The sequence below is a fragment of the Aquarana catesbeiana genome, linkage group LG04, assembly GCF_042186555.1.
Source record: "Aquarana catesbeiana isolate 2022-GZ linkage group LG04, ASM4218655v1, whole genome shotgun sequence".
Taxonomy (NCBI): Eukaryota; Metazoa; Chordata; class Amphibia; order Anura; family Ranidae; genus Aquarana; species Aquarana catesbeiana.
The window spans coordinates 602568661-602586814 of NC_133327.1; the positions used below are offsets into that span (position 1 = coordinate 602568661).

Sequence of the window (18154 nt, forward strand, 5' to 3'; positions counted from 1 at the left end):
AATAATAATATTAATATTCTTGATATCAGTAGAAAAAAAAAGCCTTTGAAAATTTGTTTGCAATAATTTCATCAGTATCACCAGCAAAGCAGCTTCATTATTATCCCATTAAAGAAGAAGAGAATTGTGCGCTGCATTTCGAGATTTCATAATTTGCCACGTCACGAATGTTAATTCTCCATTACGAACACTAGTTTACAAGACTGGTCGCTTCTGGCTCGTCCTTGCTTTCGAGCATGCGTGTTTGCACTTTAGACTTTTGTCCGACGGACTTGTGTACACACGCTCAGAAAATCCAACAACGCAAATTTGTCCACGGAAAATTTTAAAACCTGCTATCCAACATTTGTCAGCAGAAAATCCGACAACAATTGTCTAATGGAGCATACGCACGGTCAGATTTTCAACTGAGATGACTAAAATATGACTAAAACTAAAATGGCATATTAGTTAAAAGACTATGACTAAAACTAAATTGAAATTTGACATCAAAATTAACAATGCACTACCACATAAGAATATGTAGGTGGCATCTACTAAACTGCTAAAATAAAAAAAAAGAAAAAGGCTTTTTTTTTTTTAATATTTAATGTTGGTAATATATTCAGGTAATATGTATAGTGGCATTACCGCCAATAGAGTTTACAGGTTTTTCTGTTTTTTTTTATATTTTCTAGTTGTACTTCTGCTTGTCAAAAAGTAATATATTTGTTTGTTTATGAAACTTGGTTTTATTTATGAAGACATTATATATCACAACAGCTAAATCTGTGTCTGTAGTGCATGTTCAAACCTTAATACCAGAAATAATAACATGTTGTTACATTTTTACTCCAGGAGTATATAATGAGTTTGGTATTTCTAAAGAAATGCTTAAATAATGCATTAAAATATAACTAAACCCATTCAACTTTAGACGACTAAAATATGACTAAAACTAAAATGGCATTTTAGTCAAAAGACTATAACTAAAACTAAATCGAAATTTGATGTCAAAATTAACACTGGTTGGGTGGGACTATGAGCACTGAGCTGTGATTGGACAAAGTCATCCAAAGCCTTGCACACGTCAGGGAAAAATGGGGAGGGTACTAACTAGAGTAACCAAATGTCAGACTTTGAAGGCAAGGAAACATTGGAGAGATGACCAAAATTATTGTTCATCACATTTATTGAAAAAAGTACAAAATATAAACATAATATTCAAAAGAGATAAAAAGCGCAAAATACATGCATATGATACAGTTTGTACAGTGAGCCCTTGTGCGTCTACGCGTTTCGCCGTTAGGCTTCTTCAGGACACGACCAAGGTTCAAAGATGTAACAAAGAGAGACGAGAAAACAAATCTCACTATCTGAAATGAGATACATTGCCATTAAAATCATAGCTAGTGCACAAACAAAAGTTAAAAGCGTATGTTGAATTGTCCAAGAGCCTTGCACACATCATCCAATTAGGATGCACAATGTTTGCCCGCCAAGCGCCCTGCAAATTCGGGTATTCTCCAAACGGGCAAACAGGTGATATTCAGGCCGAACGTTTGCTTGGCCCGAACCGTTTGCCCAACTCTAGTACTGAGTAAAGGATCTAAATACGTGTAGATGTGATATTTTGTTTTTTTCTTTTTAATAAATTCACAGACATTTTTAAAATTCTATTTTCACTTTGTCATTATGGGGTACTGTGTGTAAATTAATTGGAAAAAAATTCATTTAAACAACTGTAATATCAGGCTGCAACATAAATAAGACAAAAATAAGGAAAATTGTATTGTTGGTAAACTGCATTTATTGTTCAACAAACATTTGAAGATGGAAAGGCACTTTCAGAACTTCTTGTACTTAATTTATTTCAGGGAGGTGAAGGTTCGAAGGTTGTGATGTTGAAAGATGGCCTCAATTCTGTGGTAGTAGAGGTGACTGCTGAAGATGGAACTGTCAAGAAATACATACTAGAAATTACAAAGTTATCTGCAAATCAAGCTTTACTCGAAGGGATACAGTTATCTGAAGATCTGAAGCTAGTGCCATCCTTTGCTCCCAATACCTTTGAATATTCATGTATGTCCCCTTAGCATCTTATGATATAACTTGTAAAGTGCACCTACTCATCTGGCCCCAATACAAATCCATAGCTCCCAACCATCCCTGATTTCAAGGGACTGCCCCTGATTTGGAACAAAGTCCCACTGTCCCTCTTTCCTCCTCATTTGTCCCTCATTTTGGTCTGATCTATATAGTTGTATATAAAATGCACTTTTTATCTTTCAAAAAGTGTTTCCCAGTGCTAAACCTTGCATCCAATTTTTAAAGTGCTGCTTTTGTAACTTTCAAAAGCCAGTAGAAAAGGAATAGTATTGGTAAAAAAAGCACTTGGGGGATTTAACTAATCTTTTTTTGTAGAATTATCCTTTAAAGGGGTGTGGCAGGGTGTGTGTCCTATGCCTACATACCTTTGGTAATAGGTGTCCCTCGTTCCCATCTCAAAAAGTTGGGAGGTATGCAAATCTAAACTGACACCAAAGAGCAGGTAACTGCAGGTGCCTACATGCCAATGTTGCCCGTAGTGCAGAGCATCTGTATATGTCTTTAAATGTACTTCTAGCTGTGTGTAGCAGGTTTCTATCATGCACATGTTCATTTTTTTGTAAATACCTGGTTGATCCTGCCTTTCCATGCACCTCCCTGCTGTCAGTGGCAATGTTAGTGGACTTCCACCATCCACTACATGTTGGAAAGAAAATGTCTTCTGCTTTTTCTTCAAATGTGGGGCAGCTCTAGCTGTTTCAGTGACTGTTTCTGCTTCTTCTCCCCTCCGCCCCTTGTAATTCACACCATGGGGTATATTTACTAAAACTGGAGAGTGCAAAATCTGGCGCAGCTCTGCATAGAAACTAATCAGCTTCCAATTTTTTTTTGGTCAAAGCTTCATTGCAAAAGCTGAAGTTAGAAGTGAATTGGTACCATGTACAGCCACACCAAATTTTGCACTCTCCAGTTTTAGTAGATCAACCCCAATGTATAGCACATTGTCCCATATTACATTGATGTAAACAGACACCATTGGTAATAATGTGATTTCCATTGTCATACATTGCAGCAAGATGGCAGATGCATGGCAAAATGCACTAGTGTGAATGCAGACTACAATAAACCAGTACCATGGGTCTCTAATGGAGCTTCCCTTTCTATTCTACAGGCAAAAAGAAGCATGCTTAGTTGATCCAAAGATCTTTGTTTACAAAAAAAATTTTTTAACCATATGATGTCTGTAGGTAGTTTAAAATGTTTTCTTCTTGGTGTAAGCCCTGGTAACACAGAAGAATGATATATATGTGTAACATGTTTTTATGGCTAATCTACGTTTTAGCATTTTCTAAATAATAGATTTCCTGATAAGAGATTTTTTCCCTTTTAGTATGCCTAAAGCTGGTCATGCATGGTACAGCAGAGACCAGCTGAATTTCAATCCATGTGTGACCACTGTGGTTGAACCAGCGGCGGCCCGTCCATATGGGGCGCAGGGGCGCCGCCCACTAATCTCTATGGGTCCAGACCCTAATCTCCATGCAGGGCACTGGACGCATAGAGTTCTACGGGTTTTTTTTTTTTTTTGCAAAGCACATGATTAAAGCCGGAAACTCTGGCTTCAAATAGGGTGGGCTCGGGGCGCAGAGAACTGTGCCCTGAGCCCACACACTTGTGACAATAGCGAATCAACATTTGCTATTGCCTTCCTGCTTCTCCTCCTGGCCAGTCAGGACAGGAAGCGGGTCCAGAGACCGGATTGGTGGGGAGGAAAAGCGACCAGAGGAGAAGCCAGGGAAGCCGCCGAAGCCGCCTGGGACCTGGACTGGGCTGGTGAGCAGGGCTGGCGGGGGGGGTTGGAGATTGTTCGCCCCCCCCAAAAAAAAATTGAACACCAGCCCCCACTGGGTTGAACAGAAGTCAATCTACTTAACCACCCTGACAGTATATTTTTGTCAATCAGTGCCGCAGGCAATAGGCTGCAGTACTGATTCACCGATTTGTGTATTTTGACAGCAGGGAAGTCTTCTCGCTGTCAAAATACAATGATACAGCGCAGAGGACTCCCTCATCCATACTGAATTTGTGGATGGGGAAATTGGTTCAGTTTCTTTTATTCAACCTGCTGATTGAATGAAAAAAACAAACCCATGTATGGCCAGCTTATAAAGTGGTCCCCAAGCAGCACTCCTAAAAGTATATATGCCAATGGCTATCTTTTGTAATACATGTTACAGGAAAGACCTTACTTTTTGCATGAAGTCAATCACTCATTTGTGACTGTTAGTTTTAGTCCACAAAATGGCCGTCTGCCTAACGTCACTGAGATTTGAAATTGGGATTGTGTCATCTATTTACAAAGAAGTTAGGCTTTTAATATAAGCACTTGGAGATGTTTTATGATCTCTGATGTTAACTATCCAGCAGAGCATTACCTGGTAATAATTATGTTTGTTTCCTGTTTGCATTTAATCTGCAAGTCTTTGCAGAGTTATTACTGCAATTTCAGCTTTTTAACTGGTATTAATAAGTCTCCTGCAGATTTAATTACTGTTTTTCCATTGATGTTTAAAAGTGTATCAACAGATATAATAGTTCACTATTTTCCTCTACATTTAGCACTGTGTACAAAAAAGTCATCTGAAATGAACAGAGTAGAGCACCCAGTGTGACCACTTTGTTTACCATAACTATTTTACCTGACCCTTAGAGCTAAAAGGGAGGGTACAACTGTTTCTGGGCCTATGAATTACTAAGGTCCAAGCATAACTGTGACTCTCTAGTTGTGTGATGGCATCATATTACTTGCAGAATAAACCAGGGGTCTCCAAACTATGGCCCCAGGACCACATCTGGCCCTCTACAAGATTTTACATGGCCCGCAACAACTCTGATATGAGGGGGGGCTTCTGATGTGATGGGGGACATCTGATGTGATGGGGGGACTTCTGATGTAAATGGGGCTCCTGATTTGAAAGGGAGATCTGACGGGGCTCCTGATTTGAAAGAGAGATCTGATGTGAGAGGTGACTCTGATGAAAGGGGCCTCTGGTGGGATAGGGGAGCTTCTGATGTGAAAGATGGACTCTGATGTAATGTAACATTCAAGCAAGAGAATTCCCCTAATGGTGGACTTTAAAGGCTAATATGGAAAAACATAAGGAAAAATGTATAGTATACAAACAATAATTTATTCATTTCGAAAACATCATAAAAGCATCAGTCGCAATATAACAAACAATGGAAGGAATGCGATTCATGCATTTATACATATATGGAATTTTGTATTGTATACGCTGGATGGGCAGACAGTGTCAGCACCTTTGTTTTTAAACTGTTCTGGAATGTGAAGCTAGCTTACATAGTGCCAATGTAAGTGTAAATGGAATGAAAAATATAGCATGTACTTATGTCCTTATGGTCTGAGATGTACACATATTCATTATTTTTCTGTTAAACACACTATTTTCAATTTAGAATCCTTTGCTAAATTTACATCCACCCCTGAAGAAGGAGGCTAAACAACTTCGAAACGCGTCGGGTGCAAGTACATTGGTACCATTATTCCATATATGTATAAATGCATGAATCGCATTCCTTCCATTGTTTGTTATATTGCTATTAATGCTTTTATGATGTTTTCGAAATGAATAAATTATTGTTTGTATACTATACATTTTTCCTTATGTGCCTTTAAAGTCCACCATTAGGGGAATTATCTTGCTTGAATGTTTAATTATAGGATGTGGCACAACCTTGCAGCTAGTAAGCCGACCTACAACCTCTGTTTCTGATGTACTTTTGATGGGAAAAAATAAACTTCTGATGCAAAAGGGGGGAACTAATGTGAAGGTTTTTCTTAAAAAGCGTTTTTGTATTTTCATTAAAATTTTGATCATTCTTTTATAAAACTGGGGGTTTTTTTGGCCCGTAATAATTTGTAAAATATACAATGTGGCCCTTGTACTGAAAAGATTGGAGACTCTTGGAATAAACCATCTATATATTCCTTCATCCCTAACCTAGTAAGCATATTAGCTTTTCTGACAATGTATGTCGTTCATTCAGTTTGATATTTTAGTTGGATGGGAAAGGTAGAGGGTTTATTATACATATGTTTAGTTTATTTCAACAGCAAAATCACTTTGCTATTCCTGAACATTTTGGTGCCCCCCACACACACACACACACACACACACACACACATCCTTCCACTTCCTTATTTTTCCAAAGTGACATACCTTTGGCTCCCCACAACCTCTGTGGAACATCCACGCCTGCATAGATTTTAGCTATGCAGAAGAGAAATCTTGCAAGACATCGGCACTTACAGACCTGCGAGCTATTGAGATGGATCATGTGATTATCCCAAGAGGCTGTGGATGGCTAAAGGTATGTCATTCTTCCCATTTTATACATGTGCCAAATTTGCACCTTACTAAATCCTAACCCTATTCTCATAATGTCACTGCAAATGCAAAACTCTGTATTGCTACCATAGTGTATGTATCCCAAATTTCGCTAGAAGACACTCCAGTGTAGTGCAGGAATGTCTTCTTATGAGATTTGAGATCCTCATTGTTTCCAGGATCTCAACAGAAGGATTGTGACATCACCCTCTCTAGGTGCCATGGATGGAAAAAACAATTTTTGGTGATTATTCATGCAAGGAGGCAGGTAGTGCAAAAACTGCTTTACAAACAATACATAATGTACAGTATGTCTAGGTTATGCAAATCCAGGTGTACTATTTTTGTCCTATGTTATCTCTGCTTGAAAACTAGGTACCGTTCCATATTTCCAGAACAGCATTATTGTAGAGCCTCTGGTCCAGGACAGCCAGATGAAAGTGACAGTGAATGGAAGTGCTGAGATTATTAAACCAATCTCCATCACAGTGGGAGATACACTTACAAAAGTGCTTGTCATGTCTCCTGATGGCACCAAATCACAGGTGATATAACCCGTATATTGTTAAAAAAACATAATGTATATTATACTGCCTTTGGCTCAATTTACAAAGCTACAACACCTGGATAAGAATCCTTATTAAAAAAAGTTATTTTCAGCCAATGAGATTTGAAAATTACAGTCTTATGACTAAATTGAAGAGCCTTATCTCTGTATTTAAGCTTTGTGAATTCAGCCTATTGCATAATTTTATATATTTTTTTAATATATATATATTTATTATCATTTTTATCATTGTTACTATTATTACTAATATTATTATTATTATTATTATTATGTATTGTAATATGTAAAACAGCTTTGCTGAAAGTGTGAGAACAGAGAGCCAAAGACACCTATTTAAAGTAAAACCCCAGCCAAAACGTGTATTTTTTCGACTGGAGGTTGGGGAAATATCAAACCCAGAGTTGGGCAGTTAAAAAATCAAGAAAAGAGGAGAAAAAAAAAGTAAATATCAAATATCCAGGCTGTACTGGACAAACTCCAAGTTGCAGTGTCTAAAAATGATCTAAGCTATGTCTAGGGAGTTGTTGTAATTGTCAGTAATTCATTTTATATAGAAAAAGGAAAAAACTGCGCTAAACTTGGTAAAGTGAAAACAAAGGCAGCAACTCAAATGTGAGATACACACAAAATAGACAAATAAAATGGAGGAGAGCTGCACGCATAACAATAGGTAAATGGATAATGATGAAAATAGTCCATAAATCCTTGAATAAAACCACAGTGTCTCCATACGTTATGAAATAGTGCCCGATCACTTATTCAAGAATTGATTTATGGACTATTTTCCTCATTATCTATTTACCTATTGTTATGGGCGCAGCTCTCCTCCATTTTATTAATTCATTTTATACTTTGTAATAAATAGCTTGATTGCAAAAATTAACATAAATTAACACATGTTCTCCACATTTCTTTATCTTTACAAATGTGTAATATCTTATGCATATGCTTAATAACTATTTTTGAATATTAGGCTTATAATATTATTATTACACGTGAGCAAGTGCCATTCAGCATCAACTTTATAGATATCCAGGAGCAAATGAATTATGAATGTCCAATTTCCCTGACTGCTCTCTACAGACCTGTGTCCATTAAAGGAAGGTAAGATTAGTTGTCAGAGTTGCGCATGAGGAGACCTTCATAAAGAATGTGCACATTTAGATAAGATGATGAATCTTTCTATTTACTTATTTATTTGTTTTTTTATTTTGACACCGTATTTTTTTTAAAATGTGTTTTGTAAATCCCAGGGAAATTGAAAAAATATTTCACTTTCTGGGTGGATGGGTTAATTTTGCTTTTTTTGTATCTAGTTATTTGTTTGCTTGCTTGTTTTGTATTATCACACAGTATATTATGATTTTTTTCTTAAATCACTGAGAAATTACAAATATATATGTATGTGTATAGCCATGTATGTATAGGGAAGGGTTTGAACCAATGGCAAGTTTTTATCAAGGTCTGTGCCCCCACTAGGTAGAGTCACCCTCTCTTTTTATCCTGTGATTAAATGTAATTGGAAGTCCAAAATATAAAAGTTGCCACTAGATCAAGGGGTGAGGGAAAATGTTCCAGTGGGGATACCTATGCCAGTGGCAACTGTGTAAGGAGGTAATTCCCCTTACTTTGTAATGATTTCTCCTCATTTCTGGGACAGGAAGTGAGCTGTATACAGACAAACTGACAGGGGCTTTAACCCTACTCTCCTCTATCCAAAATTGAAAAAAAAATAATTAATTGTACATACACTTTGGATTTATTTTTTTGTGTTGTTTATGTTTTTATAAATTTTGTTTTATTACATAGAAAGCATAGTATTTTTTAAATCATGGAAATTTGCAAAAGAAATATTCCTTTTCAAGTCTAAAGAATAATTGATCATCAATTCATACAAAAAACTTCATCCTCATGCATGAATATTAAGTAAATCAAGGCCAAAAAATCTGCTGACAGATACAAGGTGAAACTAGAAGAGCCTATACCTTCAGCCGTTTTCAGTGCCCAAGCTCTGTCCAAATGCCTAGCCATTCTAATAGGACAAAGCTTCTGGTAGTTTGCCAATAAACATATTCCTAATTGCCATCAGGGCACTTTATTATAGTGATGGTCCAATGTATAGGGGGGACCATAGCAGACAAGGTCCTTGAAGTGTTGGAGCTTTGCTGGATCAAAGCAAACTGCCATTCAGGCAGAACAAGGGCACTAAAAGCTGCTGCAGGTATTTGCAGACACTTTTTTGATTTAAGAGGCACTTGGATTTACTTTAAGAGCTCATTTACACTTGCTTCAAAATAAGGCTTCGGACAGGCTTTGTTAAAGCTCTCTGAACGCCAGTCAAAGCACTTGTCACTAAATAAAATGGTTAGCTTATAGTCCTGTTTACACATTGCATTTGCTTTGCTTTGCTTCAGATTTGCTTCAAAAATTATACCCTGTGTCACTAGTCTATGTCTATGGCAAAGCTCACCTGCAGCTTTTGAGAGGCTTTACTTCAGCTTTAGCTTCATTTTGTTTTGGAGAAATTGCAGGTATGAGATATCAACACACACAGGGCATCTGCCAAGCTTCATTAAAGCTTCAAAAAATCTCCACAAAGCATCATCAAAGCACCACTGAAGCATCAAAAACACATTAAAAAAGCATGTTGAAGCGCTAGATGCTTTAATGTGTGTTAAAGTCAAAAGCAAGGGGGGGTGTGGTCAAGATGGAGACCTGATAGGACGTGCAAGACGGGAGCTCCGTACCTAGCAGGCTGAATTATCCAGTTTAAGGGATACTCCTATACCCTGGACGATTTGCTTAGCTGTGGTTGAGATCGGGCATGCGAACACGGAAACCTGGGTCACAGAGGACAAGGCAATTGGCTCAAAATACACTGCCGCTAGTCCGGGCCTGGGATCCATGTGGAGCGCCGGGATTAAATATGGCGTCACAGACGGAGCAGGCAGAGCCGCCATCCCTCGGAGCGGAGCAATTCCAAGCCCTTATGCAGGCTATATCTGGCTGCCAGACGACTTTGACCACGAAAATAGAGCAAATACAGCTGGAAATGGGTCTGGTCAGACGGGATATGGACAAATACAGGGACCGGCTGACAGAGGCTGAATGGAGAGTAGGGGAAAATGAGGATATGATCCAAGATCACACATCGCACATTGCAAGTGAAAATTAAATCGCTGGAATCCCGTGCTGAAGATCAGGAGAACAGAAATCGCAGAAATAACCTGAGGTTAGTGGGTCTCCCGGAGGGAGTTGAGGGTCACCACCCGGAGGCCTATACAGAGCGTCTGCTACGCACTCTCCTTCCACAGGCGAATTTTTCTCCTTACTTTGTGGTGGAGCGGGCCCATAGAATGCCGGCGGCTCGGGGTCCACCAGGTGCTCCACTGCGCACCTTCATATTTCATTTTATGAATTTTAGAGACCGTGACTTGGTCCTAAGGGAGGCGAGAAAAGTGGGAGAACTATGACACGAAAACGCGAAGGTCATGATGTTCCCAGACTTCTCAGTGGAGACACAGAGACAGCGCAGGACATTCAACCATATTAAGGCCCAGCTGCGTACCAAGGGCCTTAAATATAACATGTTGTTCCCCGCAAAGCTCAGAGTGGTGGATGGAGAAACCACCAAATTCTTTACCTCGCCGGAGGAGGCATCCAGGTGGCTCGACTCCTTGCCTCATAACCATTGATCGATATACTGGAGATTGATATAACTACCCTTCTAAGGCATCTGAGAGGTCTGTTGGTAAGCAAGATAATCCTGTGTTCCAGTTATCTCACCCACAAATATGAGACTGGGAAGTCCGCTGGACTGGGCCTCCTCCCGGGCTCCCCCTGCGATACATTTTATTTTACTTTATTTTGTTGGATTGTGGCCCTGGCCCTTTGCGAGGTGGAATCCTAGGCACTGACTCTGCCAGAATATTCTGCTTTATGGAGCTTGGAGGTCTGATTTCATTTCAATTGCCTAGCGTGATGTGGTGGCTGCTGCTGCTGCCTCTCCTCCCCCCTCCCCCCCCTGCTTCTCCCCCCTGAGTGTTGGAAACAATAGAACCCAAGACTTATACTACTTTCCTGGTTGACACAAGGGAGGCAGGACTCATGTACGGGCTGCTTAGATGGGGGACTGTGGGTGGTGAGGTGGGGGGAGGTGGTGACCATTTTATGCTCGGTATGGCGATTTTGCTGCCCGGAATGTGCTACTGCCGAAGTCATGGATACCTATACAGACCACAAGCAGGACCAGGCCTATGTCTTGTGTGGCCTCTGGGGATCTCAGATCGTGAGAAGGATTTGGGGTGAAATGTCCTACCCCATAGTTTAGTTTAAACATGACTGTTTGAAATTTGCATTACTAACCTTGCCTTTCCTACTATAGGTTATGTTGATAAGTTCTGGTAATTAAGCTTTAAACCCTTAGAGTATTCTAAGAGTAAGTCTCTACTTGAAGACTGATAAGATGTGTTACCCCTCACAAATTTTTAAGTATAAATTGCCTGCTGGTATAACGTATACTGGAGTCCCTGAACTCCAGAGAGGAACCCGGCATTCTAGGTGTGCCATTTGTTACGCACTGCCCCCCTAGGAGGTTTTTTTCCTACTTATGAGTTGGTTTAAGTTCGGTTTGGGTACTCAAACACCTCGAAGTTTATTTTGTGGGGCGTGGGGTGGGATGGGATGGGTGTTCAGTTGGTTTTTTGCTTTCCTTTTCTGTTTTTTTTTTTTCATTGTATGTTTAGGTGCCTTATACTACAGACAGTGTTACGACAACATAAGACCAGACTGTGTTCTGATAAATCCTGCTTTGCTCTTTACTTACCGATGCTTGCATGAGAACCCGGTGGGCTATGTGCAGGTTTGGCTATCGCCTCCTCCGGGTCTTAGATATATCAGGCTTTCCGGTGGATTCATTTGTTTTCCCAAGATATGGCTCCGATAAGAGTCTTGTCTTGGAATGTCAGAGGACTCAACCACAAAATCAAACACTCTCTGGTCTTTGACTATCTTAGAAAATATACACCTGATATTTGCATCCTTCAAGAAATGCACTTGGTGGGAGGTAGAATAATGGGCCTAAAAAGACCTTGGGTGGCCTACCATTATCATGCCACACACTCCAGGTATGCCCGGGGGGTTAGTATCTTGTTTCACAGATCGCTTAATTTTGAACCCCTTAATGATGTTATAGACCCGGAGGGGCGTTATGTGCTGCTACACGCTACTATAGACACAATAGAAATGGTATTGGTGGGTGTGTATCTGCCATCCCCAGCTAATATTTCCCTGTTACAAAAAGTAATCACCCTAATTGCTAAATTTCACACGGACAATGTGATCCTTATGGGGATTTCAATATTCCTCCCAGCCCATCTTTAGATTGTCCCCAGACTCAGCTACGGACTCAGTGCTGTCCCGCTGGGCTCAGGTGTTTGGATTGGAGGATGTGTGGTGTTGGAAACACCCATCAGACCGAATGTTTACATGCCATTCTTCTTCCTATAACACACTGTCTCGTATTGACCTCATGTATGCCAGTCTACCCATGCTCCCCAAAATTATTGAAATTGAGATGCTTCCTCGGGGAATCTCTGATCACTCCCCATTGATGTGTACACTGCAAACTAACACCCCACAGGCTGATAGATTATGGCGTTTATCTAGGTTCTGGATAGAACACCAAACTATAGAAATAGAAATGCTCAAGGAGATTAAACAATTCTGGTTGATTAATGCCAATACCTCTACCCAGGGGACTGTCTGGGATGCTTTTAAAGCCTACATCAGAGGCTGCTACTTGTCGGCCATAGCTCGGGAACGTAGGAATGATAGCATCATTTTGGAGGAGGCGGAGGCTAAAGCTCAGGATTTGGAAACCCGCTTTGCCCTTACCTCTAACCCTATTACAGCCCAGGACATGAGAGTAGCATACCGTGAGGTGATGCTCCTTAGAGTGTCCAAGGCAAATAAACGCCAGTTGGCCCAAACGCAGAGGATCTTCGAGCAAGGAGATAAGACAGGCAGACTTCTAGCCTGGCTGGCCAAGGAACAATCCCCGATCTCCACCATAGCCCGCATCCGTAAGGGAGATGGGACCCTAGTGTCTGACCCTATGCACATAAATGTCTGCTTGGCGGAATACTACTCGGCCCTGTACTACTCCAGGGCGCAATACTCCCCTGAAGAGCTTTGCGACTTCCTGGACGAGATACAGCTCCCGATGCTTAGGAGCTTAGGCGCCCCCCGATTACTCTGGAGGAGGTCCAACTGGCATTGGGCTCCTTGCAAACGGGAAAGACCCCGGGAACAGATGGCCTACCACCGGAATGTTATAAACAATACATAGAGGAAGTAGCAACTAAAATGCATGTCATGTTTACTAGGACTCTACAGGATGGCGAACTTCCACTATCTATGGCAGAAGCCATTATAGTGGTGATTCCCAAACCAGGGAAGAATCCCCAGCTATGTTCCTCCTACCAGCCCATCTCCCTGCTCAACTCGGATGACTAAAATTCTCGCTAGGCGCTTAAACGAGGTAATACTCACCCTTATACATGAGGACCAATCCGGCTTTATGCCGGGCAAGGGAACGGATATAAACATTCATAGGTTGTATGCTGTCGTGGCCTCTGGAGATGGGGATGCTGCAGACGAAATAGTGGCCTCTCTCGATGCGGAGAAGGCCTTTGATTCAGTGGAGTGGGGCTATCTTTGGGAGGTACTCCGTAGGTTCGGGTTTGGTCCGGTCTTTGTCTCCTGGGTCAGGGCAGTGTACAGGGCCCCAACAGCTAGAGTACGCAGGGGCACGGTTCTCTCTTCAACCTTTCCCTTGAGTAGGGGTACCAGACAGGGATGCCCCCTCTCACCAGGGCTTTTTGCCCTGGCAATTGAACTTATGGCCACTCTCCTTAGGGCCACACCTGAGGTACGGGGGATTATACGTGGACCCCTCCAAGAAAAAGTGTCGTTATACGCTGACGACACCTTGTTATAGCTTAGAGATGATGGAACTTCGTTGCAGGCGGCCCTTTCAGTAATCAATAGATTCAGAAAATACTTTGGTATATGCATAAATTGGGGAAAATCAGTTATTCCCTCTACACTCTAGACTCGGCCCATTACAGACAGATGGGCAACTTCAAAGGGTTTAAATATTTGGGGGTGGAGATCCACCGGGATTTAAAACAATATGTCGCCCTAAATCTGAACCCAGTGGTCAATCAATTGTCTCAAAAATGTCACACATGGAAGTCCCTGCTCCTAACCCCTGTGGGTAGGGTGAACTTAATTAAGATGCCGGTACTGCCCAAGTTTACTTATTTATTTCGCCAAACCCCGATCTTTATACCGGTTACCTTCTTCAGACATCTGGATAGTATAGTTACTTTCTTTATTTGGAATGGAAAGGTCCCTAGAATAGCAAAAACAACTCTACAACTACCGGTTACACTAGAAGGTTTGGCCTTCCCCTTTTTTCTGCAGTATTACTGGGCAGCCGTCCTGGTAACTGTTAAATGGTGGCTCTCAGAGAATCCGGCCAACCCAGCATCCATCCTAGAGGCAGCACTCCTTGGCTCATACACAGAGCTGAGAAATCTGGTTCACAGGGGTCCTATGTCTAACTCACAGGTTACCTCCCCTATGGGTGCAACCCTTAAAGTGTGTGATACAGTTAACAAGAAGCTAATGGGACCCAATGTTTGGTCCCCAGCAACTCCACTTTGGGGCAATCCTCGTCTGCCCCATTTCCGCTCCATCCCAGATCCTGTCCTATGGGCTAGGCATGGTATCACGACCCTGGGTGATATAGTATCTCAAGGAAAACTAATCTCCTTTGACGCCCTAAAAAGAAATAGAGATCTGCCGAACCACATGTTCTTTAGGTTCCTTCAATTGCGTCATGCTTTTCGCTCTCAGTTCTCTGGCCAGCTGGTTCTGGAAATGTCCTCTGTGGAGAGTGCGCTTAGGGCACCTGATGGTGAGAGAATATTATCTACAGTGTACAATATATTGACATCATGTGACACCTCTAGGGTCTCCCTGCTCTGTGAGCTCTGGAGGGGGGACATTCCGGAATTGGTGGATGACGATTGGGAGGAAGGCATTCAGTAATATTTACCCCTGGTAATTTCAGTGAGAGATAGATTCATGCAGTTGAAGTTTCTTCATCGCGCATACTACTCCCCATTACACTTAGCGAAAATATATCCTGATAGAACAGCAAACTGCCATAGATGTACCTTGAATGGAGCTGATTTCTTCCATGTAGTCTGGACCTGTCCTCATGTGGTGGAGTTCTGGAAAAGTATTCTAACTGAGATTAACTCAGTAGGGAACCTGATGATCCCATACAGCCCAATCCCTCTCTTACTGGGTATTAGTGACTATTGAGCGGTCTCCTGGGGGAAGAAATTGTTTATCTTTTATACTACATTGTATGCTAGAAAAAGCAATACTAATGCAATGGAATCAACCCCAACCGCCCACTAAGCAATTCTGGCAATCATTAGTGAATGCAGCATTACCGTTATATAAGTGAACATACTTGGGTAGAAATTGTCCCAAAAAATTTTATAACATTTGGGCAGTATGGGTTAAGGCGAAACATCTAACTGTTGAGTGAGATCTGTGGACCACTGCCCACTATACCTGTCATGAGGTCCTCCCACCGGTTGTCCCCTAACCTTGCCTTCTTATTTAGGAGGTGGATAAGGTCATACGGAGAGTACTTAATGAGACCCCCCCTCCCGAGGGTAATTTTTTAGAACTATGTTTGTAATATTTTTGAGTTATCTGATGCAAGGAATCTGTTAACTGATGGATACATGTGCTGCTAAGGTTTTATCTGTTTTGCTATGTAGGGAAAACTGTGATTACTGTCTGTAAGCTTTTGTAACTTGACGTAAATGTTTGTTTTGTGAAAATATAAATAAACTATATGTTAAAAAAAAAAAAGTCAAAAGCAAGGGTAAATGAGCCCTTAGATTGCTTCACATCATCAGAATTTTGTTTTCTATTTAGAACATTTGGAATAAGATTGTGTGACCAGATCTGCTAAGTACAGAACTTCAGGTCCAATAAAACTGTATAATGCTTAAGCATAGACTACAAAAACAAAAAGTTAAAGTGTGTTTAACCAATCTCTGAAATGAAAAATAAAAAGGTTCTGGGACTATGGAGGGGAATTAGGTGGAAAAGCTCTTTGACCAATTGCAAATAAAGAAAACCTATATGTTTATGTTTTGTTGCAGTGATCCTAAGCACACAATGTCAGGACCACAAATGGATCTTTTAACAAGAAGAGCAAAAACAGATCCATTGGATGAGAAAATGCTTACTGAAGACTGGAGGGTTCCTGAGTATGAATTGGACATGAAGATATCAGAAGCTAGTGTCATGTGCTGTTTTGCCTATCGAGGTATTGTTCTTCAAAGCCCAATTGCCATAATGTGTACTGATTATCTGTTGGTTGACTGGGTAGAGATAACAGCCCAGGTAGGGTGATAGAACTATAAGATATGAGCACTAATTCAGTCTCTGTAACAAAACTGCACTGTTCTTTACCAAAGTAGCCACCTTTCAAAGATTTCTGTACTTGTTTTACAGTATAACGCCTCTAGGTATTTATACAGAGAAAAACTGCTCCTGGCCAGGGTGCCAATAACCCCACGGATGCAGACTTTGGCTAGTAGGTGGTTTAGTAGTCCATGGATTGTGATAAACAGTGATGCTGAGTGAGTTGCTGATAAGTTATCAGGGTTCCTAACCAGCTGGGTATATGCAGTGGCGAAGGATGAAGCAGAGCTTAGCTGGGAAGTATTGCGTAGGTTGCTGCCAGAGCCCCTTGCAAAACCAGTGTGGTAAGGAAACTTGTACTCAGGTATTCAATTACAGTCAGAATAGGTGGAGTTCAAGCAAAATGACAAATAAAAGGTCAGCATTAAACTTAAAACTGAGAAACAACAAAGAGTGTAAACCACAAACTCTACAAAGGTGGCTCAACCCACTGTGGCTGTCCATGATGTGGAGGATAACTGACCACGTGGCTAGATGTGCATACTAAAAAGGGTTTCTATCAAACACTGATAAACTAAAGAAAAAGAGAAAATAATAAGTATGCAGGACTGAGAAAGGTATGAGTACATAAAGTACTCAGTCCAGACAAAGAATTTGTTGAGACTTTCAGGGTGCACCTGGGATCTTTTAATAGACAATGGAGTCCAGTGTTATCTTGGTTGAAGTAAAGGTTCTTCCTTTACCTGTCTTCTCCAGAGCTCCTCTTTTTACTGGACATCTGGCACATGTGCAGACATTAAACGAGAGTTCTTCAAGTACTCTGGCAGACCCCCTGCAGCATGTCTGTGCATTCAGACATGGCTTCTTAGAACCAGGAGCCAGTTTGCAAGATGGTGTACATGCCATGAGGGTCTCTGCCAGAATACCTGCAGGGACCTGTGGCATGTCTGCATATGCAGGCAGCCCATTACATCATCCTGGCCTAGGTTGGGATTTAGGAAATAAAAACAAAAAATAAAGAAAAAAAGGTTTTTACTTTTTAATTTTTTTTTTTAAACTAATGTGTAAGAGGGATGGGGAAGGAAGCATGAGGGAGGAACTTACAAAAATCAATAAAGTTACATTTTAAGGCTAGCCATACATGGAGCAAATTTTTTCCTGCAACCACCATCCTGCGATCAACTTGGTACATTCAGCCTGCCCATACACGGTTTGAATCTTTTCAAACCGTGTATGGCCTGCCTAAGATGTTTAATTATTACTCTTTAGTGGTTTCAAATTAGTATAATTTATAAATAACTGTAAGATCTCGTAGGAAAGGATGGGCACAGTTGAGCTCTCTTGTAACCCCCCCATTAACGGGAAGAATGCAAGGGGGGGGGTGTTGGTTAGTAGGACAAAGGAAGATTTTTACTGAAAGGCGAAGAATCAGCAAAGGGACACATCATACTAACAGTGAACTATGTCCCTTATGCTGATTTTTCTGATTTTTTTTTTTATTTAAACCTAGGCTTTAAATAATTTTCACTATTTATAATTACAGAGGTTGAAAAAAGACCATTGAGTTCAATAAATAATAATGCCAATTTTCCTTATACTCTTCATTTAGTGCATGTTTCCTATTTTT

The 18154-nt window shown here is 40.8% G+C and overlaps 1 protein-coding gene across 2 annotated transcripts in view; it reads left to right on the top strand.

Annotated features, from left to right (window-relative positions):
- The window catches only part of LOC141140751 (uncharacterized), a 133920-nt gene that overhangs the window by 21127 nt on the left and 94639 nt on the right, over positions 1-18154 (top strand). For both annotated transcript variants that reach the window (XM_073628217.1, XM_073628218.1), the window contains exons 3-6: positions 1857-2061; positions 6813-6982; positions 7979-8109; positions 16263-16429. In XM_073628217.1, coding sequence (XP_073484318.1) covers positions 1857-2061; positions 6813-6982; positions 7979-8109; positions 16263-16429 — 673 coding nt within the window. The remainder of the gene's footprint in view (positions 1-1856; positions 2062-6812; positions 6983-7978; positions 8110-16262; positions 16430-18154) is intronic.